At 47.5% G+C, this 19,929-nt stretch overlaps 1 protein-coding gene across 1 annotated transcript; it reads left to right on the top strand.

Moving 5' to 3' along the window:
* The first annotated feature begins 214 nt into the window (after positions 1-214).
* Positions 215-16,518, top strand: LGI2 (leucine rich repeat LGI family member 2). The gene is made up of 8 exons (XM_074147682.1): positions 215-414; positions 574-645; positions 3,442-3,513; positions 7,294-7,365; positions 7,755-7,826; positions 8,898-9,067; positions 14,402-14,566; positions 15,701-16,518. Exons 1-8 carry the CDS (start codon positions 215-217, stop codon positions 16,516-16,518), a joined length of 1,641 nt encoding a protein of 546 aa, XP_074003783.1.
* Positions 16,519-19,929: the final 3,411 nt, after the last annotated feature.

Raw genomic sequence — 19,929 nt, 5'->3', positions numbered from 1 at the left:
TCCCGGCGGGGCAAAAGCCCCGCCGGGAGGCTGAGCGCGTCGGTGGTCCCCCCCCCCCCCCCCCCCCCCCCCGCCTCGCACCGCCCAGTCGCCACGCCGGGACCCCTCCTCGCCCGCCCCCAGCCCATCCCCGCAGCGGCGGGGCGGCGCCGCGCTGATGTCAGGGCGCGGGAGGCGGCGGGGAGCCGTCCGCCGACCGGCGGGGGCAGCCGGTATGGCGGCCCGGTTGCTGTTCTTGTCTTTCTCCTTCACCGCCATCCTCATCCTCATCCTCATCATCTTCATCCCGCCGGCCACAGCCGCTCCGCGGAGGCCACCGCGCTGCTCCCCGCCTTGCAGCTGCTGGCGGGAGTCGGCGTTGTGCGTAGGGGCGGCGGGAGCTCCGCGCAGCCTGCCCTCCGGCCTGGGCTCCTTGTGAGTGCGGGGGATGGGGGGGGGGAATGCGGGAGGAAGACCATGATGATGATGATGATGATGATGATGATGATGATGGGGATGCGGGAGGAAGGGATGCTGTGCGGTGTCCCCCCACCACCACCTCCTCCTTGATGGGTGGCTTCTCTTTTTTTCCAGGAGCCTGGTAAACGGGACCTTCTCCGAACTCAAGGACAGGATGTTTTCCCACCTGCCCTCTCTGCAGCTGCTGTGAGTATGGCACGGGGGGGGGAAGGCAAGGGCCAATTAGCACTTTGCCCTAATTAGAGTGACGGGGGTGCCCTTGGTGAAAGGGAGGTAACGGGTTGAATCCCCAGCTTGTGCCGATAGACCTGCTCTTTTGTAACAGAGGGGTGTGTTTTGCGCTCATAAACCACTTCCTAAAACGTGTATTTAGTTGCTGAAGGAGAACAAAATGTTTTCTGATGCCCTAAGTGCCTTATCTTAAAATTTCGGCTTTAATAAGTTCAGGGCTGAGGTTTTTCCACCCCCCCCCGGAGTCATGTGGTGGTTCTCACTCACACTCACTTTTTGCCCGTGAGTCTCGCCTTGGCTTTGGGATGTTGCGGGTGCGACGGGGGGCGAGCGGAGGCTGCCGGGACACGCCGCGGAGGAAAGCCTCTGTGGTGTCTGCAGCATGACTCTGTGCTTCAGCATCCCACCTGGAGGGTGGCCTCCTGGATGACCTGGTGGTCCTCAGTCCCACGAGCCAGTGGTCCACCTCCCAGCACGCCGCAGCCCTCCCTCTTTCCTGACCGTGGGCGAGTCCCGCGGTTGTGCCCGTGTTGCAGCCAGGTGTGTGAATACCCAAACCAGCTTTCATTTACCTGTCCCGGGGGGCAGTAGCGGGGAAGGCATGGAGATACGGGGTCCGGTGCAACCCCCCTTGGGGAGCCTGGAGACTTGGTAGTCAGCAGAGAAGCCGTGCCACTGCCTGTGCCCTGGCTAGCCCAGTGCAGCCCGCCTGTAATGCCCGACACCAAGCGGACCCTCCACTCCTCCCCCTGTAAGGACCAGGTTACCCCCCCCCCGCCCCCGAGCACGGACACGCTGCAAAGAAAAATTTGGCAAAAAGCTGCAAGGCACACCAGAAAGCCAGGCCGAGCGCTTGCCTCAGGGCTAGGTGTTAAAATTGGTCTTGGCAAGAGGTAGTCTCTGAAAGCATTTGGTAGCCTGATGGCCAGCATCCTCTCTCCTCGGCCACCTCCACCTCATTCTCGCTGTTTTTGGGGAGCAGCACCCCATGGAAAAGGCTGGGGAGAAGTGGGCAAAGCAAGGGGGGGAGGCTTTCCCCTTCTTTAGCGTGGCACCGGTCCCAAACCCAAGTTTTTTGTGGGACTTGAGGGCCGGCACAGAGCCCCGGGCAGAAGGCAGGGGGCTTTGCCTGCCAGTGGATGGGGGCAAAGGGATGAATCCAAGAGTGGGTAGAGAGAAACTGTGGGTGGAAAATCGGAGATGGGGGGAATTCGGCTTGTTTTGGATAGCCGTACTGGGAAGAGGGAGGAAGAGCAGAGGAAGGTTATCCCTTTTCCTTAGCTGTAGGAGATTGCCAGGAGGAGATGTTGGGGTGGTGGGGCAGCAGTCGGTTGATGAGAAAGTTGGAAGTTGCCCGTGTCACTTTACGTGGTAGATCAGCTGTGGGAGCGAGAGGGGTTTGTCACCACCACCGCCTTGGGCCCTGACAAATTGTGTTGGTTAGTGTAATTTCTGACTTTTCCCTTCAAACAGGAGAAAAAAAAAAAAAAAAAGAAAAAAAAAGAAAAAAGAAAGAAAGATTAAATGAGGGAAGAGATACATGCATAATTGAGCCCTTGGGTACCTCAGGACTACGTCTTCTGTGGCAGTAGCCATGGTAAAATAGTAATGCAAGGATTTATTTTTGATGGCGGCCTGCATCTGCGTCAGATTTCTTTGGGATAATTTAAGGAACATTTGTCTAGCATTAGCATAATAACCGAGGATCACAGGGAAAGTTTGCATTTCGTGTTCATTAGTCTTCTAAATTAATTTTAGTTAAATGCCTAAAACCATACAGAAAGAGGATTAATATTACTCTAATAAAGTGACTAGCGCAGACATATTCACTCGTAGCAGAAAATTCTGAGATTTTTGAAAAATTATTTCTTTTGAGTAGCGTTCGATTTTTGAATCTCGAAAAATGAGAAGTTTTGCTGTTTTCTTAGAAGGAGATCGCTCTCTGTGCCTTTGGAGGTTGGAGATCGTCCGCTGTTGTGCTGTGATTCAGCAGAGAGGGAACTTTGCTGGCAAAGCCCTTTCTGTAGCATCCTTCTCCCTGACCGCCTTGTGCTGGCTCAGGTGACAGCCACTCCGGGATGGCTCTGACGTGTTTTGTCCCTAAAGTTCACGCTGGCAGGGTACAGCCATGCCAGCAGCAGGCAGCACCACCTCTTCCTCGCTGCCTTTGCTTTGCCAGGACAGCAGGACTCTCCGTCTCTGGTGCCCTGGGCACGTCTGTGTTTCCAGCTAATGAACCGTGTCCTGTCCTCCCTTCTGACCTCTGTGGCCCATCAGCAGGTCAGGCTTGGAGCATCCCCCTGGGAGCACAGAACGAGTGAGGCTCTGACCCACGGCGACTGCATAAATGAGAGCCACTCCTGGTCCTTAGGAGCCCAGGAGTGGTGCTGAGATGGTCTCTTGGAAATTGCTGGTGTGGCTGGAGGGGTGGTGGGCAACTGGGGTCCACACCCCTCTGAAGGTGGCTTGTCCTCCTCAGGGGACCAGGAAGTCAAGGGCCAGGTTGCATTTAACCAAGGTGAATGTCCCAGCGAGCATTATTCCTGAGGAGCAGTGGACATTAACTAGCATCATATTATGCCTCTGATTTTTTAATTTTTTTTAATAGACCATCCCACGGTGTTTTATGTGTGGGGCAACATGGGCTCGAGTCAGTTAAGATTAGTTTGGTCATGGGCAATAAACACAACGGGCATAGCCCAGCGTGTCAGGTTTTAATGCGCTTTTCTCATGCCTGCTCTCCATTTTCAGCTTGCTGAACTCCAACTCCTTCACCGTTATACGAGATGATGCCTTTGCCGGTCTCTTCCACCTAGAATACCTGTAAGTTTGGTGTTTTATGTTGTCCCGGTTTGAAGTAAAACCGAACCGATTTTCTGTTCTGTAACTTTACATCCCAGCTAGGCCTCCTCTAACTCTCTGAAATTAACGGCAGATTGTGGAGAAAACTGCTTGTTCTCAGAATGATAAGCCCAATGTTTGTGCTCCGTGCCAAGGATCGGTGTGCAGAGAGGCCCTTGCTTATCCTTATTGCTATAACAACCAAGGGCAGCCCATTTTGTTATTTGCCCCTTAGAGGGTCGGAAATGGAAAAAATGTAAAGAGGTCACATCGGTGGGGAGGAGTGGACAGGAGAGGTGACCCAAACCTGACCAACTGGGGTATTCCATCCCATCTGCCCCATGCTCAGTATAAAGGCTGAGGGATCAAAGGGTCAGGCCCCTTCCTGCGATGGCCGATGTCCAGAGAGGACTCTGTCTGTTCATCTGCCTTTGATCCCGATCCGTGTGTTCCTGACTCCAGAGCTGGAATCCAGTTCCCATCCGTCACTGAGTCCAGTCTGGGACTTCCCCAGTGCCTGCCGGTGACGTGACTGTCATCCTGGGAGCTTGACATGGTTTTGTATATATTGTATCTATTTAATTATTTTCATCTTCATTTTTATTTTAATATTAATTCTTCATTAAAGTAGTTTAGTTCATTCTAAACTTCTGAATCTCCTTAACTCTTTCTCCTCCTCTCTCCTCTTTTTTTTTTGGGGGGGGGGAGAAGGGGAGGAAGGGCCATCTGTCAGTCCGGTTTTGGTAAATTTGGCCAAACCCACGATATACGTCTTCCCCTGTCCTTTATAAATCAGGGCGTCTTGATAAGTCGCCAAGACTCCTGCTGTGGAGTCTGAATCTTTAGTGTGATTCCCAGGAGCAGAGGAGATGAAGGGTTTACGTCCCGCTCCTGTGCCAATGTCCTTTACGATGGCTCACCGCTTTCCAGAGGTCGCGGTGGATTTTTAAAACGCCCTGAATGCGAGGTGGCTCTGTGCGGTCACAGGTACACCTGGAAAGCGCTGCTGAGCAAGAGCTCATCCTGGATTTCCAGGGCAGTTCCGTCGCCATCGAGGGGCTTTGAACCTCAGGAGAGAGGTGGGGAAACCTCTCCTGCTCCTCTGGCAGCCTGAAGAGGAGCTGCAGAGCGTCCACGTACTGCCCAGAACGACCCTGGTTACCAGACTCCTTCTCTTCCCCCAACTTTCTTCTCCAGCTTTGCCCTTTTTCTGATATCCCATTTAATGCCTGTGGCATTTATCTTTATATTATAAATAATGGTAAATGTATGAATATACACATATATATTTCATATAATATAAATTATTGTAATTATTTTTATTATTGTTTAGAAGTATTTAACTTCCCTTTTTTTTACTTAGTTCACTTACTTGATTTTTACATTACCTTCATTTCACGATTTTTTAGGTTTTTTTTAAAAGGTCACCCTTTTTTCTTTTTAAAAAAAAAGAATTAGCCCTGGTACCCGGTTGCCCGCAGTTCATACTCCAAAGGACAGCCACGTCCCTGTGTCACCGCACACGAGCTGGGATGTTTGAAACCCTTGAGTGTGAACTGAAAAAATAAAAACTAATTCCTCTTTCCGCCCGCCTTCCCGCGCCGAAGGCAGAAATGTAGAAAACACTTCTGGCTTTTTCTAAAGGAAAACCAACGCTCGTAAAACCGGCTCTTGCTAAAGTCTGGCGGGCAAATAGGTGTCGAGGCGGGGTGTATTCGGGATTAACAGTCGGATAGGTGCGGAGCAGCCAACAGTGCAGCCTGGTAAAGCCTTGCAGGTTCAATTTCCTTCAGCAGCAGCTGAACGAGTGGTCTCGGCTGATTGTTGCGGTCGCCCTCCCTGCCAACTCCACAGAGCTTTTCCTCTTTCCCAGCAAATCACACCTCCACCTTTTGGGAACCGGGCGCGAAGGGCCTTCCTCCGGGGTTTTTCTTGGCCGCGCAGCCGGTAACACCATTAACACCTTCAGTAACTCGTGTCTCGCAGTTACCCGTGTTCAGACCTTATGGAGAACAAGAAAACCTCACTGACAAATAAGAATGGCACTTTTTTTGTATACAAAGCGAAATCTCTGGATGAAGAGCAGCTGGGGAGCACTCACAGCAGATATATAAAAATATATATATATATATATATATATGTCCTGCTGTGCTTGCAGCACTGATAATGGCATTCAATGCACCCTTAAACTGACTGCACCGAGTCTGGATAAAACAGGTCTGATAAAGACAGGAGCTTTGCTGGTGAAGAGAGTGGCATTCCCAGGGTAGCATCCCTTTGAGGCCAGCCAGGTTTGGTGACTCGGGAATCTGGCAAATGACCGAGCCCCAGCCCGGACTCGCGTTGCCTGGCTGCAGTGCGTGCGGTGGAGCTGCATTTCCCTGCGCGGGTGGAGGGGGGACCTGGGGCCGTGCAGGGACACCGGGTGCCGCTGAGGGTGTCAGGAGGCATTTTGGCTCTCCGCTCTGCGGATTGAATTCCTGCCCCCCAGGCAGCCTTGTAACGGTTGACCCTCTTCTGACATCTTCCATGGAGACACAACACCTTCTCACCCTCAGCCTTTCCCTGCAGTCAGTGTCCCGGTCATTTCCAGAAGGATTTTGACTATGTCTAAACTGTAGAACCCAGAGCACTTGTCATCTCCCGCATAGAATCATAGAATCACAGAATCATAGAATGGTTCGGGGTGGAAGGGACCTTAAAGATCACCAACTTCCAACCCCCCTGCCATGGGCCAGGGACACCTCCACTAGACCAGGTTGCTCAAAGCCCCATCCAGCCTGGCCTTGAACACCTCCAGGGATGGGGCAGCCCCATCTTGATTCTCTTGAGAAAAGACCTTGGCTTATAGCATTTTTCCTCTGTTTCCCTGGAAGGCAAACAAGGATGCATAGGAGGAAGGGAGATGCTTTTATCTCATAAAACCTTTTATGAAGTCAGAATGCAATTGTCCTCATCCAGGGACAGCTGTGCCATGCGATATCTTGATGGCCACCTGGCTGCCATCGCTGATGGTGTATTTAGGGGATGCGTCCTCAGGTGCTCAGGGGTCAAGATGCTCAGATATCAGCTCTTTCTTTAAATGCTGACGTGCAGTAAGGAGGAGCAGCCTGCTCCTGGAATCGATACCTGCCTGTCATTAATTCCCCAACTTTCGGGGCCATGACTTGTGTCCCTGCAGAGGTGGCATCCCGCTGGGAAAGAGCTGAACCACGGCAGCAAGAAGAAAACCAAGGCAGTGACCTTGCCATTTATGCAGACTTGGGCTGCCTGCAGCTCACATCAGGGCTCTGGTGGGTGAGGAGGTGACACTGTGCCTGCAGCCACACGGGAAGGCCCCATCAGAGCATCCCTCTGCAGCCTGGGCAGCCCCATGGTTTTAAAATGAAGAGGAAGCTTCTAAAGTCCATCTCAGAAGCCTTTCCTATGCAGGGCTCTTGCCTCATACAACACACCCCGAGAGGATTAACCAACAGAGGAATAATGGGGTTTTTTTTGCTTTGTTCGTTTTGTTCCTCCTCTCCTGGACGTTTGTGCCACGTGCTGTCCCTTGTGCCACCCTCATCCTTCCTCGCCCTCCACCCAAGGAAAGGGGAAAAGGGAACATGCTCAGCTTCACCGAGATGTCCCCACCTTTCAGTCTGAAGGTGCTGCTCAGGAACCTGCTGAATTTGGAGATTAAACCACTGGTGATGCTAATAATAATGTTAATTAAAGTATTTTAACATACTTTTTTGTTTGTTTTTTTTTTTTTTTGCCTAGATTCATTGAAGGAAACAAAATTGAAACCATTTCAAGAAATGCATTCCGTGGCCTTCGAGACCTGACTCACCTGTAAGTTATTTAACATTTGGTGGAGCAATTAGTACTTGGACAAAACCCTTCTGGGGGAACCGCTGGTTTTCCTGCTACACAGAAAACCCCTCTCCCCCTCCGCGCCTCAGCTTCCTCCTGCTGTCAACAACGGGCCTTCCACTAATTAAAAACTGGCCTTAAAAAAAAAAATTTCCTGCCGGGGTGGGCTTTATGTATCTTACTTTTACCTCAGCTTCAAGCAATCTCCATCCTTGAATGAGAGTAGTTAATTTGTGCCTGTTCCTCGTAACCATTAACAATGCCGGTGGCCGGACAGTACCGGATAATTAACAACCTCTAAGTGAACTCAGTAAGAGTCAGCCAAACAAGAAATAGCAATTATACTAAGCTCTAACTTTCTTTTCTAGTTCTTTGGCCAACAACCACCTCAAAGCTCTGCCAAGGGATGTCTTCAGTGATTTAGATTCTCTAATTGAACTGTAAGTAACGAGAATCTTCCTACCGACTGCCTTCTTCTGTCACTCTTTGACTTTGACGTTCTGGGTTTGTGTGGTGCCGCGTCCCGTACCTGCACAGGAGAGAAACGTGCCATTTTGTTGCTCTAGCTTTTCTCATTTGAAAATTGTTTACTCGGTGGCCTCCTCTAAAATAACCGCAGTTTCTCAAATCGCTGCTCCTTCTCGCGGTGCTTGCGTTGCTGTGCCTCTTTCCCGTGTTCCGTGTAAATTGTTTCTTAGGGAAAGGGAGACGATGAATTTTAAAAATACGGTTTCTCCGAACGTTTTTTTCCTGTTATCGTTGCATGTGTTCCCTGAGATTATTTTAGCAAAAGGCATCTATTATTAAAAAAAAAAAAAAAAGAAAGCTTTTTTGCTTTTTTTTCTTGTTTTTGTGCAGTTGTAGCACACTGCTGACTTGCTGTCAGTGTTTTCTTGTATAACTGAGCCGCTAGTCAGCTTCCGCTATTTTTGGCCTGGCCAAACAGCGAAGTATAATTGTAAGCCACAAAAATTGCCAAGGGATCGAAGAGCAGGTAGAGTGTTGAGATGGCACTTACATTAGTAAGGGGAGGTTAAATTGACTCCGCATCAGCAGCGACTCTAAAAATACAAGCCTTACCTCTGTATTTTAATGTAAGACAGAAATGGTGCCAGCAAGGCCACTCTGGGGTAGTTTAGTGAAGGAATGGGATTTATCTGTGCCACTGGTAGATGGTGGGAAGGAGGCTTGCAGCAGACGACCGGACCGTCAGGATTTATTACTTTACAGTCCTAATCTTAGGAAAACTTATAAACATGAGTGACTTCACATGGTGCTCCATTGCTCCAATTCTATGTGAGCATAGTTTTTCCAAGGACAACACTCGGTGAAGGGGAGTCCATAGTAAGAGAGTCCAAATAAAACTCAAGAAACTCCCCTGTTCTCAGTTCAAAACCAATTCAAGGCTACTCGGATATTTTTAAATTCAGCATGTCAAGGTGATAATAGTTCTGTAGTATTCATATTGCTATCAACCTTTTCAAATATGTTTATTTCTGTGTGTTTTTTAGAGATTTAAGGGGAAATAAATTTGAGTGTGACTGCAAAGCCAAGTGGTTGTTTTTGTGGTTAAAGATGACAAATTCCACTGTTTCTGATGTCCTGTGTATTGGTCCAGCAGAATATCAGGATAAGAAGTTAAATGATGTGACAAGTTTTGATTATGAATGCACCACTACAGGTATTCAGAATGTATATTTCTAAGCACACTACAAAATGCTTAAATATCACAAGTTTAGACTATACCCCTTCGCTTCTGTGAGCATGGCCTGGGGGGAGGAAAGGGTTAAGTACAACGCACTTCCCAGTACTAGAACAAGCATGAAATGGGAAAATTACATTTGGAAGCCAAAGTAAGTACCGAGTTTTTATTTGGATTAAGCGATAATGGGAGAAGAGCTGTGACTATTCATATTCCAAAAGACTTGATTATGACTCACTTTGTGACTTCATTTTCATCAGAGAATGCTTTCTATTGTCTGGAGTAAGGCCATATAGTTGTGGCAGATGAGCTTCCCAAAATCTCTGTATTTCGCAGAAAGCAATGAAAAGAAGTTCAAATAATGTGGCTATATCCGTTATCTTTATTCAATAGGCCACGATTTAATAGCATCAAATGTGGCGGCAATACTGCCAGCAGTTCTTTATGGAACCCCATTAAGTTGGAGAGAAATATCCAATAATATTCTGACTACTGTCTTGTTTAGGATCTTGATTTTTATTTTAGGTAATGTAAAGCATGCTGAAGGAAGTGAAGAGAAACTTGCATGTGCTTATGCTCATCTTTTATGACCGAACAGCCGCTGTTACCTATCTTTAAATGTAGTCACATCGTATAAGTGAGAGTATCAGCTGCGAGTATTGTTTTTCACCTTTCATGTATATGATGTCAGCACTCTGCCTTTTTTCTATACAGTAATATCAGAGGCGTTCGAGCTCTCATCTGTCATCAAGTCAGTCACCATTGTTAAAAGACAATAGAAAAGTTGGTTACTAGCAAGGTAAAATAAAGTTTCAGGGCCAGGTATGAAGGGTAACCCAAGGGCAACGTGTAAAGGAAAAGAGAATTAACTCAGAATTCAAAAACACGTCAGAAGAGCAGCGGAGGTAACGGGCGATAATCTGCTACGTAAAAGGATGTCAGAAACAGCAGAGCAACGCAGCTCGGGTTGGTACCTGTGTCTGCAAATCCACCGGGATGCGAAAGTGCAAAGTAAAAGCAGGCTTCGCGTCGTCTCAATCTCGTTGAGGCAATTGCGCAGCACTAACAGTGAGCGAGAAGAAGCCTTGCCTGCCTGCTCCTCAGACCTTTACTGACCTAGCTGTCCTCTGCCGTCCCTTCGTACCCAGAAAGCTAACTGCGAAGTGGCTACAGGAAAAAAATCACCCTTCACCTTAGTCCCTTTGTCTGCTGCAAGCGAGGAAATTACGCCGAGCGTAACTCTTAATTTCTCATGCTGCAGAGTCTGCTGGGGAGCTAAGGCGTTACGGGGTGCAGGCATTGCCCCGCTGAATATTTGTCCAGGTGCCATCAGAGAAGGGCTCTTGTGTGGCACAGCACAGAGCTTTAATACACTCTTCAGATAGTCGAGGACGTTTTCAGGGCGGTCCTTCTCTGGCAGGCTGTGTCTGTCCTGGGCATGGGCAGCACCAGGCTCCCCAGAGCTCCCGTGCATCATGAAGGTGGAGGGTGCAGAAGACATGGAGCTCTGGTGTCCTCACAAAGTGTCCCAGAGCGACAGGCTGTATGCAGAAACGACCCGTAAGGGACAAACCAGAGATAAGTGGAGTAGGAATGCGCATCTCCAGGAGCGTGTCACCCCTGAGACGGCACCGTGTCCCCTGCACCGAACTGCAAGCTGCCTTGCTCGAGCTGTAACCCTCCGGTGGCCTTGGCAGGCCGCGGTGTCAGGCCACAACCGCCTCTTTGTTCTCTGCCATTGCCTCCCCCAGACCCAAAGGGAATGTAAATATGCCCGTATTCATTCCATGAGGACTGATGAGTGACAGGCTCAGCCTTGTGCCATATTCCGAAGTAAAGCAGGACACCCCGTAGGTGGACTTGATGATCTCAAAGGTCCCTTCCAACCATGAAGATTCTGATTCCGTGATTCTGTATTCTCCTTTCTCCGGTGACGGGCAGCGCTCTGCAACCCTCTTTCACTCCTGTGAGTCTTTAGCATCGTGTTTCCCTCCTTCGCCAGGCGCGATCAGGCTTTCCATCATTTCTGGTCCCTGGCGCCCTGTGTCGAGCAGGACTGGATGCAGGACGTGGTAACGAAGCAGTTTGCTCCGTAAAACGTGCATCTCGGCGGCTCCGTCAGTCCATTGCACCCGCTGGTACAATGGTAACAGGAGGAGAGGAGTAAAGACGTGCTGCCAAATTAAAAAACAAACCCAAAACAACAAACCACAAACAAAACAAAAAAGCCAAAGAACAAAATGCTGCTATTGCTTCTTCACAGAGGAAGCCATCCGCAGTGTCGGTGATCAGCACTTTTAACTCTTTTTGCATTTAGGGAGGAAGAAAACTTTCTAGAAACTCCCTTTCCCGTTTCTCGCATCGTGGGGGCAGGTTAAGCCATTTCATTTCTTTTCTCGTCTTTCTCCTGCAAGAGTGCACGAGGAGGCCGTGCTGTGGCCCTACGCACGGCAGGGGGACATGGACTTACTTTTCAGGAGACTGGAAAACGGGCCTCGCACACCCACAGTCACTGGGAACAGGCTGGGACCTGCTTTGCCCAGACCTGCCAGCAGGGATCTTCTCGCAGAACTTCAGAAGCTCGGTTTCCTCTTTCTTTACCTAGCTGAGACTGTCTTCTGGAGGTGGTCCTCCCTTTCCCCCTTGACTGGAAGGAAGGTAGTTTGCAAATTAAGAGTTAAGATGGGAAGGGAAGGCTTAACGCTCCCCAATGATACCTCCAGGTGCGGAGTGGCCTCACCTGGAGCAGAAGTCTCCACCATGGGGAAGAAGGGCCATGAGGACATGGGAAACAACTGGTGGCTGAGCCACAGGATGCAGTTTAGGAGCCACTACCCAAACAGGTCATCGCTCCCCTTTCTCTTTAGCGTCTTCCCTGCCCGCCCCCGCTCTGCATCAGCCCTCCCGTGTTCTGGGATCAGCCAGAGCAGGGGAAATCATAGAATCATAGAAAGGTTAGAGTTGGAAGGGACCTTAAAGATCATTGAAGTCCAACCCCCTCGCCATGGGCAGGGACACCTCCCACTAGACCAGGTTGCTTAAAGCCCCAAAATCACTCCAGCCACCCAAGTGTTGGGTCCTTCATCCACGACGGCTCGCACCAGTTCAACAGCCAAAGGAGCAGAGGCAGAGCGGGTGGCTGGAGGTTGGGGGGGACACCCCCAGCCCCTCAGCCGGCAAAAAACCAGCATTAAAATCACGTGTCTTAAGACAGGGAGAAGTAAAACTGTGCAGCCAGCAGCACGAGGGAAGCGAGGCCACGTCCCCTTCCCTCTCCTGAGCAAGCTGATCCGGCTTAAAAGAGAAAAATGTTGGGAAACACTCCCCCGCTAACCTTGTATTTACTGTACGAGCTCTTTCTAGCATTCAAGCAAGGCATGAGGACCTGCCTGTAAAACTAAATCGAGCCCCCAACACCTAAATTTTTGGCAAGCCTGGTGCGTCAGCATCTCTTTACTGTGTAACCCTGTTCCCCGTTGCAGTCTGGTATTTCCAGCTGGTGCTAAAAACAGCCTTGATGGCTTTTTACTGATTACGACTGGTTTTGTTACCCATATTTACTCATCCAGTCACATAAAGAGCCCGATGACAGGTACAAGTAAAAATAGCGGTGTTAACACTGAGTCATTTCTGAACGAGCAGTGGGTTTTAACTCACAGACTGGTTTGTTTTAATTCACACGTTCCCCCAGTGTTTCACAACTGCTCAGATTTCAAGAGATGTCTTTTTCAGCGTCAGATTTTTCTGGTGTGTGGTTTGTTGGTTTTTTTTTTTTTCCCCTCAAGATTTAAAAAATATTTTGATTTTCTGTGACTGTGTCTGCTATTGTTCCAGCCTTAGCTACCTTTCATGATTTATCGCTCACTTTCTGCATACTTCAGTGTCAGTTTTCGCCGGTTCTTTTATTTTCCCAGCGAGAATGAAGACGACTTTCTTGTTTTCCTACCAGCATTTATGAATCGAGCCCAAACTCTATTTATAACAGCCCCTCGAAGAATGGAGACTGTCATTTCTTTCGCAGCTGTAGAGCCTGCTCTGTTTGTTTAATGGTAGTCATCTATCTTTATTCTCCAGAAGTCTAACTCCTCAAGGGCAAGGCTTTCAAGCATGCAGAGACAGGAGGGTTTCTTCAGTCAAAAAAAACCCCAATTATTTCATAAACGCACCAAAATGAGGGACTGGAGTGAGGACTTAATTACCGTTTCACCAGACTCCCTGGATGCTCAGGCCCTTTCGAGCGCAGGAGCGCGCGGTGAAGGCTCGTGGCAAATGGAGCTTGAAACGGAGCGGTGCGCGGTTCTGCAGAGAAACTCCATCGCGGCGGAAGATGCGTTTCCTTTTCTATATATCTATATCCACGCATAAGTTCAGGGCAGCTCTCCTGCCCCCTTCCAGACCCAAGGGCTGGCTTTTCTTTGTCAACTCGGCCAGACTTTTTATCTTTTTCTGGTAATAAATGACCTTGCCCAGCTGTCAGGCCAAAGATCACATACAGACCCGAGTCTCCTCGCTTTGCCCCAAACGGGCTCTACGCTGACTGCTGACTTAGCCCAGGGTGAATTTTAGAGTTAAATCCATAAAGACACTTGGATTTTGAGAAGAAACCTTTAATTTTGGAGTTACACCCTTAGTCTTTACAGGTTGCTTCAGCTCCTCAGTCTTAGTATCTAGAATATGTTTTCCAATGGGTAGTGACTTGCAGGTTGGTTGTATTTTATGCCTAAACTACTTTACAACGCCCCATAAAACGTTATGTTAACTGAGTTTTTGATTACACCATTTTGTCTACGGTCTAGCCAAAATGGGGTTATCCCCAGGCAAACTTCAGATTATCGTTTCACTTTCTGCCTGGTTTAGCATAACACAAATTGCTAGCGATTAAATTTGCATGACTTAAGAAGTTATTGGACTTCAGCTGGAAGTTGCTGTCTCTCAGCTTGAGAGTGATTCTGGCAAGGCCATTTCACTTGACGGGAAAGCAACTTCCAGCTGTGGGGAAAGAGGCTTCTCTCTCGATATCCTGATTTCATTGATACCAGCCAGCCGAGCTGAAAAATCTGATTTCTGCCACTATTTACCCATTTGATCTCCTTGGCAACTGTATTTCTCGAGGACAGTTTATGAAGCCTGAAGCAGGAGACGCTTTCCCCTGTCGTTGCATGCCTAACGTGAGCGCTGACGCTTCCATGCTAGGGTTACACAAAATCCAAAGTATTTCACTCATTATTCAGTGTAAACGGTTAGAATCAGTGACCACTGACTCCGTGTTTCCAGCAAGTACGGATCCTAACTGTTGTCAATGTATGTTTCTAGATTTTGTTGTTCACCAGATTTTGCCCTACCAGTCAGTTTCAGTGGACACCTTCAACTCAAAGAATGATGTGTTCGTAGCCATTGCGCAGCCCAGCATGGAGAACTGCATGGTGCTGGAGTGGGATCACATTGAAATGAATTTCAGGAGTTATGACAATATCACAGGTATATGAACGCTGGGATCCCAGTCGTTGGTGAACTATTGGTGTTTCACGAGGGCGAGATTCGTAGGTGGGACCAGTTGATGGGTTTTACAGGCCAGGTGAAATCTCTTCCAGAGTGCTTTTTGACTAAGTTAGACCAGAAAGAGCCTGGATGATCAGCTTGAGCATTCGTGTCTCCACTGGAGATACCTTACGGTACTTGAGATGAATCCCACCCCTCCTACACTGTGGTGGTAGATCATCCCAGGCCAGCTGTGAAACAGCTGTGGATAGGGGACCAAGCAAGTCTCCTGCAGTGACTGTGGCCAAGCACGCGTAGGGGAATCTGTGCAGTTACAGTTCTACTTGAACTGTGCGCTTCGGGGAGGAATTTCTCCCTTCTTCCAACAAAACCTTTCATAAATAGTCTGGTTGTTACTTTTTTTGATGTGGTTCTTGTATAGTGACTTGACATTCTCAAAGCAGACCATAACCCCATCTGATCTAATCTGGCAACTGCAATATTCCTAAATATTTCTAGTTCAATGTAATCTCAAGAGTACTTAACAGAAACAATAGAGTTAGCTTTTACTTTTTCATCCTGTTGTCAGGTGATATATCCACAAGATGCATCAATATTTCTATTTACAATATCAAAAAGCTGACTCTGGCCCTCATGGAGCAAGAAAAATAGACTATATTTCGTTCTTGTAGTTAAGCTGGAAAGGTTGACATTCCAAGAATAAGAGAATTTCAGATTCCTGCTGAGTCATGAGATAACAACTCTTGTTATTTTGGAATAATAAAATTTGGCTTAAATAATTGTTTTGGATATTAGGGGGCTTGTGTTTGAAAAAAAACAGAGAAAGAAAAATTATTCTGGGTAAAAAGGAATGAGCATTTTAGTGTGTTTCACACTTGCACGCTGTGAGGGCTGTGACATTTCCAACATTTGAAGTAATCTTTCCGGTTATTGGGGAGAAAAAAGCATAAAAAGAAGCTCTGACGGTGTGTAGCAGAAGACAAAATTATGAGATGGTGCAGGTTTGAAAAAGGGGAGGGCTGATTTGGTAATCTCTCTGCTTTAAAGGGTGCTTTGTACTGTGCTAATATATGTGTTTGTTGTTTTGTTTTTTTTTTTCCCTTTGGGCAATAGGTCAGTCCATAGTGGGATGTAAAGCCATTCTTGTTGGTGACCAAGTCTTTGTGGTGGTGGCACAGCTCTTTGGTGGCTCACACATTTACAAGTATGACGAAAGCTGGACAAAGTTTGTCAAATTCCAGGATATCGAAGTATCGCGCATTTCCAAGCCAAATGATATAGAGCTTTTCGAGATAGACAGTGAAATGTTTTTTGTCATAGCAGATAGCTCTAAAGCAGGTTTGTCAACAGTGTACAAGTGGAATAACAAAGGATTTTACTCATACCAGTCCCTTCACGAGTGGTTCAGGGACACCGATGCCGAGTTTCTCGATATAGATGGGAAATCGTATTTAATCCTCTCTAGCCGTTCACAGGTTCCCATTATACTCCAGTGGAACAAAGCTTCCAAAAAGTTTGTCCCTCACAGCGAAATCCCCAACATGGAAGATGTCTTGGCTGTGAAGAGTTTCAGGATGCAAGACAGCCTGTACATCACGCTCACGCGATTCATCGGTGACTCCAGGGTTATGAAATGGAATAGCAAACAGTTTGTGGAGATCCAGGCTCTTCCATCCCGAGGAGCCATGACGCTGCAGCCTTTCTCCTTCAAGAACAATTACTACCTAGCCTTGGGAAGTGACTATACCTTCTCCCAGATTTACCAGTGGGACAGGGAAAAGAAGATCTTCAGGTTATTTAAAGAGATCTATGTGCAAGCGCCACGGTCTTTCACGGCTGTGTCAACGGATCGAAGAGATTTCTTCTTTGCCTCTAGTTTTAAAGGAAACACTCAAATATTTGAACACATCGTCATTGACTTGAGTCTATGAAAAGCTGCTGGAGTGAAATTCGCGTAGAATGACATTTATACACAAAGCAAAAAGAGACCTTTCCAAAAAACAGGGTGCACCTATGGAGTCTGATGACATTTTCTGAACTTTTCAAACTTGCATATTAATCAGGGATTGCATCTACTTGGTTACTGCATGACATGTCCATCTTATCCTTTTTCAAAGACACTTTGCAATCTGCAGCCATTCAGAGGAGAGCGCAGTGCATTAGGGTTACTGTCCACATCTAAGAAAATGATCTAAGTTTTACCCAGAAAACTACCTTGAATTGAACATCTCGTAACGAAAGCGAAGAGTAAGCCATACAAAGCGTAGAAATCATCTTGACTCTTAAACTAACATGTTAGTAACGATTTTAAGATTAGAGCCAGTTCTTCATGGTTGCTAATGAATTATAAACGTGAACAGGAACGTTCCAGAATACACTTTGTCTTGGTTTCTTGAGGTCTATCTTCAAAATATGTCTTTGTGGTTTATAGCAAGACCGAGGCATCATTTTAATTCGTTGTAGATGAAAGGGAAATTCAAAATCTATTGCCATTTTTCTTCCATTAATCACTATTTCAGCAACAAACTGTGCATAACCAATAGCCCAGCCCACAGTAGCTGGGTAGCCGGGAAAACAAGGGTATGTCACTTCTAGACTCTGAGATCTTCGCAAGCTAACATAGACCAATAATAACAGAGGTCTGCGTGGGGCCATGAATGAATCAACTCCAAATTCTGTTTTAATAAGTATTCCACTCCATTTTGCCCCAATTCACACTCTTCCTGATGATCCCAGTAGACTCTGGGGTGTTTAAAGAAGTAATTCCGTAGAGATCTCTCACTCTAAAAGGTGCAGCTTAAGTTTAGCCTGAGCCATCTACATTCACCTTCTCCAAGCTGCAGCTCATCTGTAGGCAAGGAGACGGTTTATTCTCCGGTGTTCTCCCCTCAGCACAGCTCACAAGCAATAAATTCAGGGTTTTGGTCATCACAAGCTGTTGTTTGGGGAATTCTCCTTCTGGCTGAGGTCTAAATATGACTTCGGTATCACCGAGTCTTTTGAAACCAAGGCAGCAGGAGCTGTTTCAGGCTGGCGCTAACCCTGGCTCCAAGAAGAAGGGTTTCCTCTTGGTAGCCCCAGCCTTTTGCCAGGTTGCCAAGCCGTTGAAGGTGAAACAGGAGGATGTGAACAGACCATGCTGCACTGGTGTTTTGGGTGGCTACAGACCAAGGCATTTGGTCTCATATCCTAAAATAGGGCAGTCCTGGCACACAGAACCTTTGTCAGGATAAGGAGAGGGTCTCCACCATCCTTACCCAACGAAGGTGTGTATCAGAGCCCTTCTTAGTTCACTTACACAATATGTTCCTTTAAGTTTTCACACCACTTAGCACACTGGGTTGTTTTCTCGTGTCTTGCTGCTGCATTTCTGCCGAGGATAATAGGGAGGCTTTGCGTAAAGCAGGTGGAGCAAAGGAAACTGTCCTTTGTTCCTTCATGCTCAGGGCTATCTCACCATCTCCGTGCTGACAGAGCTTCACACTTTTCCCCTGGACACATGAAACATAGCCTGTTATCACAAATAGAGATGTTCTCGTAGGCTTTCTGACATCTGAGACGTGAGCAGTGCTGCAGGAGAGGATTATGCACAAGGAGTCCCACGAGGAGTCATAACCTACCAGTGACCTGCCATATCTCAGCCTTCCCCAAATTTTGCCTCGCTGCTATGAAATAAAATTATTACTGGTCTGTCAGGGTCATAACTCATCGTCTTCTATTTTAAAAGTGCGTATTAGGTTGGGTTTTTTTCCTATGGAGGTGCTCATCCTGGGTTTTTTTTCAATGACATTGGCAACTTAGCCCACCCCAAGTCTTGCACTCTGCCCTCCCAGTCCCAGTGCGGTGTCAGTCCCGGTGGTTCAAGCAGACCAGTAGATGCGAACTAACCCTCTGCAGCAGGTTTTGGCAATACCTCTCCTCCGATTGAGCTAACAAATGCGACAAAACAAAGAGATGATTCATATGTCTGCCAGTGAATGCGTGTTCCCGGTTTACAGTGGGTATGGCTGGCAAGTGATGTGTTTTTTAACCTGTGTTGTGGGAAGGCATTTGTTATTGCTTTTCTGTCGAGCGTGCGTGTTTTATAAATAGAGCCAGATATTGTGATGAGGAGGGGCATTTCTCATTTCTTGTAGGGCCCGCTGTGAGTACCATTCCCTCAGCAAGGGGCATCAGTCCGAGCTAAAAGCTAGTTCAGAGATACTGGATCTTGACATTTTTTTACTTGAAGGGAAGCAAGAGGATGGTGGAAAAGGGCTTGTGTATCCAACAGCAGGAGACTGTACTCTTCGGAGAGCCAAGGGGACTTTTGAGACTTGGCTATCAAGTTGAATTAAATTAAAATGATCAGAGGCAGGCTTAATAAAGAGGATAAAGTGTTCCAGGGGAACCTAGCTCATTCACACAGGACCAGAAGGCGGCGGTGGGGGAAATGAATTCTGCGGGCAGGCTGCCGCTTCTGCTGAGTGGCCGCGTCGGCTGGTCAGAAAGCCCAGCTCAGCATCCCTCCCGGCTGCAGGAGGAGCCTGGAGTCAGACACCCCCCCGTTCTGCTGAGTTAGTGCACAGGAGGGCAAAGCAGCAAAGAGGGAGGGCAAAAAAAAAAAAAGCACCAGTCGATGAAGAAAAGGTTACGGTACATTTCTCAGGATTAAACAAAAGCCGCGTCTCAAAAAGAGCCTTGTTCTGCTCTTCCTGCTCCCAAGGAAAAGCTGCAGGAGGCAGCCGTAGCGACAGAAATCACTAAGCATTGAAAATAGAATCATAGAATGGATAGAATTGGAAGGGACCTTAAAGACCATCGAGTTCCAGTTCCCCTGCCACAGGCAGGGAAATACTTTCTGCCTTTCCAAATGCAACAACAGTTTTGTCTCTGTGGCCCACGTTCTGCAATAGAAATTGTTTTGAGTAATAAATAAACTATGCATATCCATAATTTACTGCAAACATCAGACCATCAGGACGGTGAGAAAGGATAACAGAACATGCCACCTGGTAATTTTTAATGTGTTCTAAAATACATACAACTATGTAAAGAACGGTAGTTTGTATAAGCATAGATTTAATACAGTGTGCTAGCTACAGTGGGAGCATTTTAAGGCTGTATATACATTGAGCTTTTTTTAGTAAAGAGGAGCTGATGCAATCTATGCTACTGACACATGTATGTACTCTTTCAATGTATGAATAAAGTGTAGTTAACGAGACCAACAGCGGTGCCTTGTGTGCGTTAAAACATCCACGCTGTGAAGATCCACACTGCCAGAGGGATGGACAAAGGTGGGCAAACGAGTCCTTGCCCATTTAGGATGGGGTTTGGCCTTTGAAAGCGTGGGGGAAGCC

This window comes from Numenius arquata, chromosome 5, assembly GCF_964106895.1.
Source record: "Numenius arquata chromosome 5, bNumArq3.hap1.1, whole genome shotgun sequence".
NCBI classification, from domain to species: domain Eukaryota; kingdom Metazoa; phylum Chordata; class Aves; order Charadriiformes; family Scolopacidae; genus Numenius; species Numenius arquata.
This window is presented reverse-complemented; position numbering and strand designations above follow the sequence as displayed.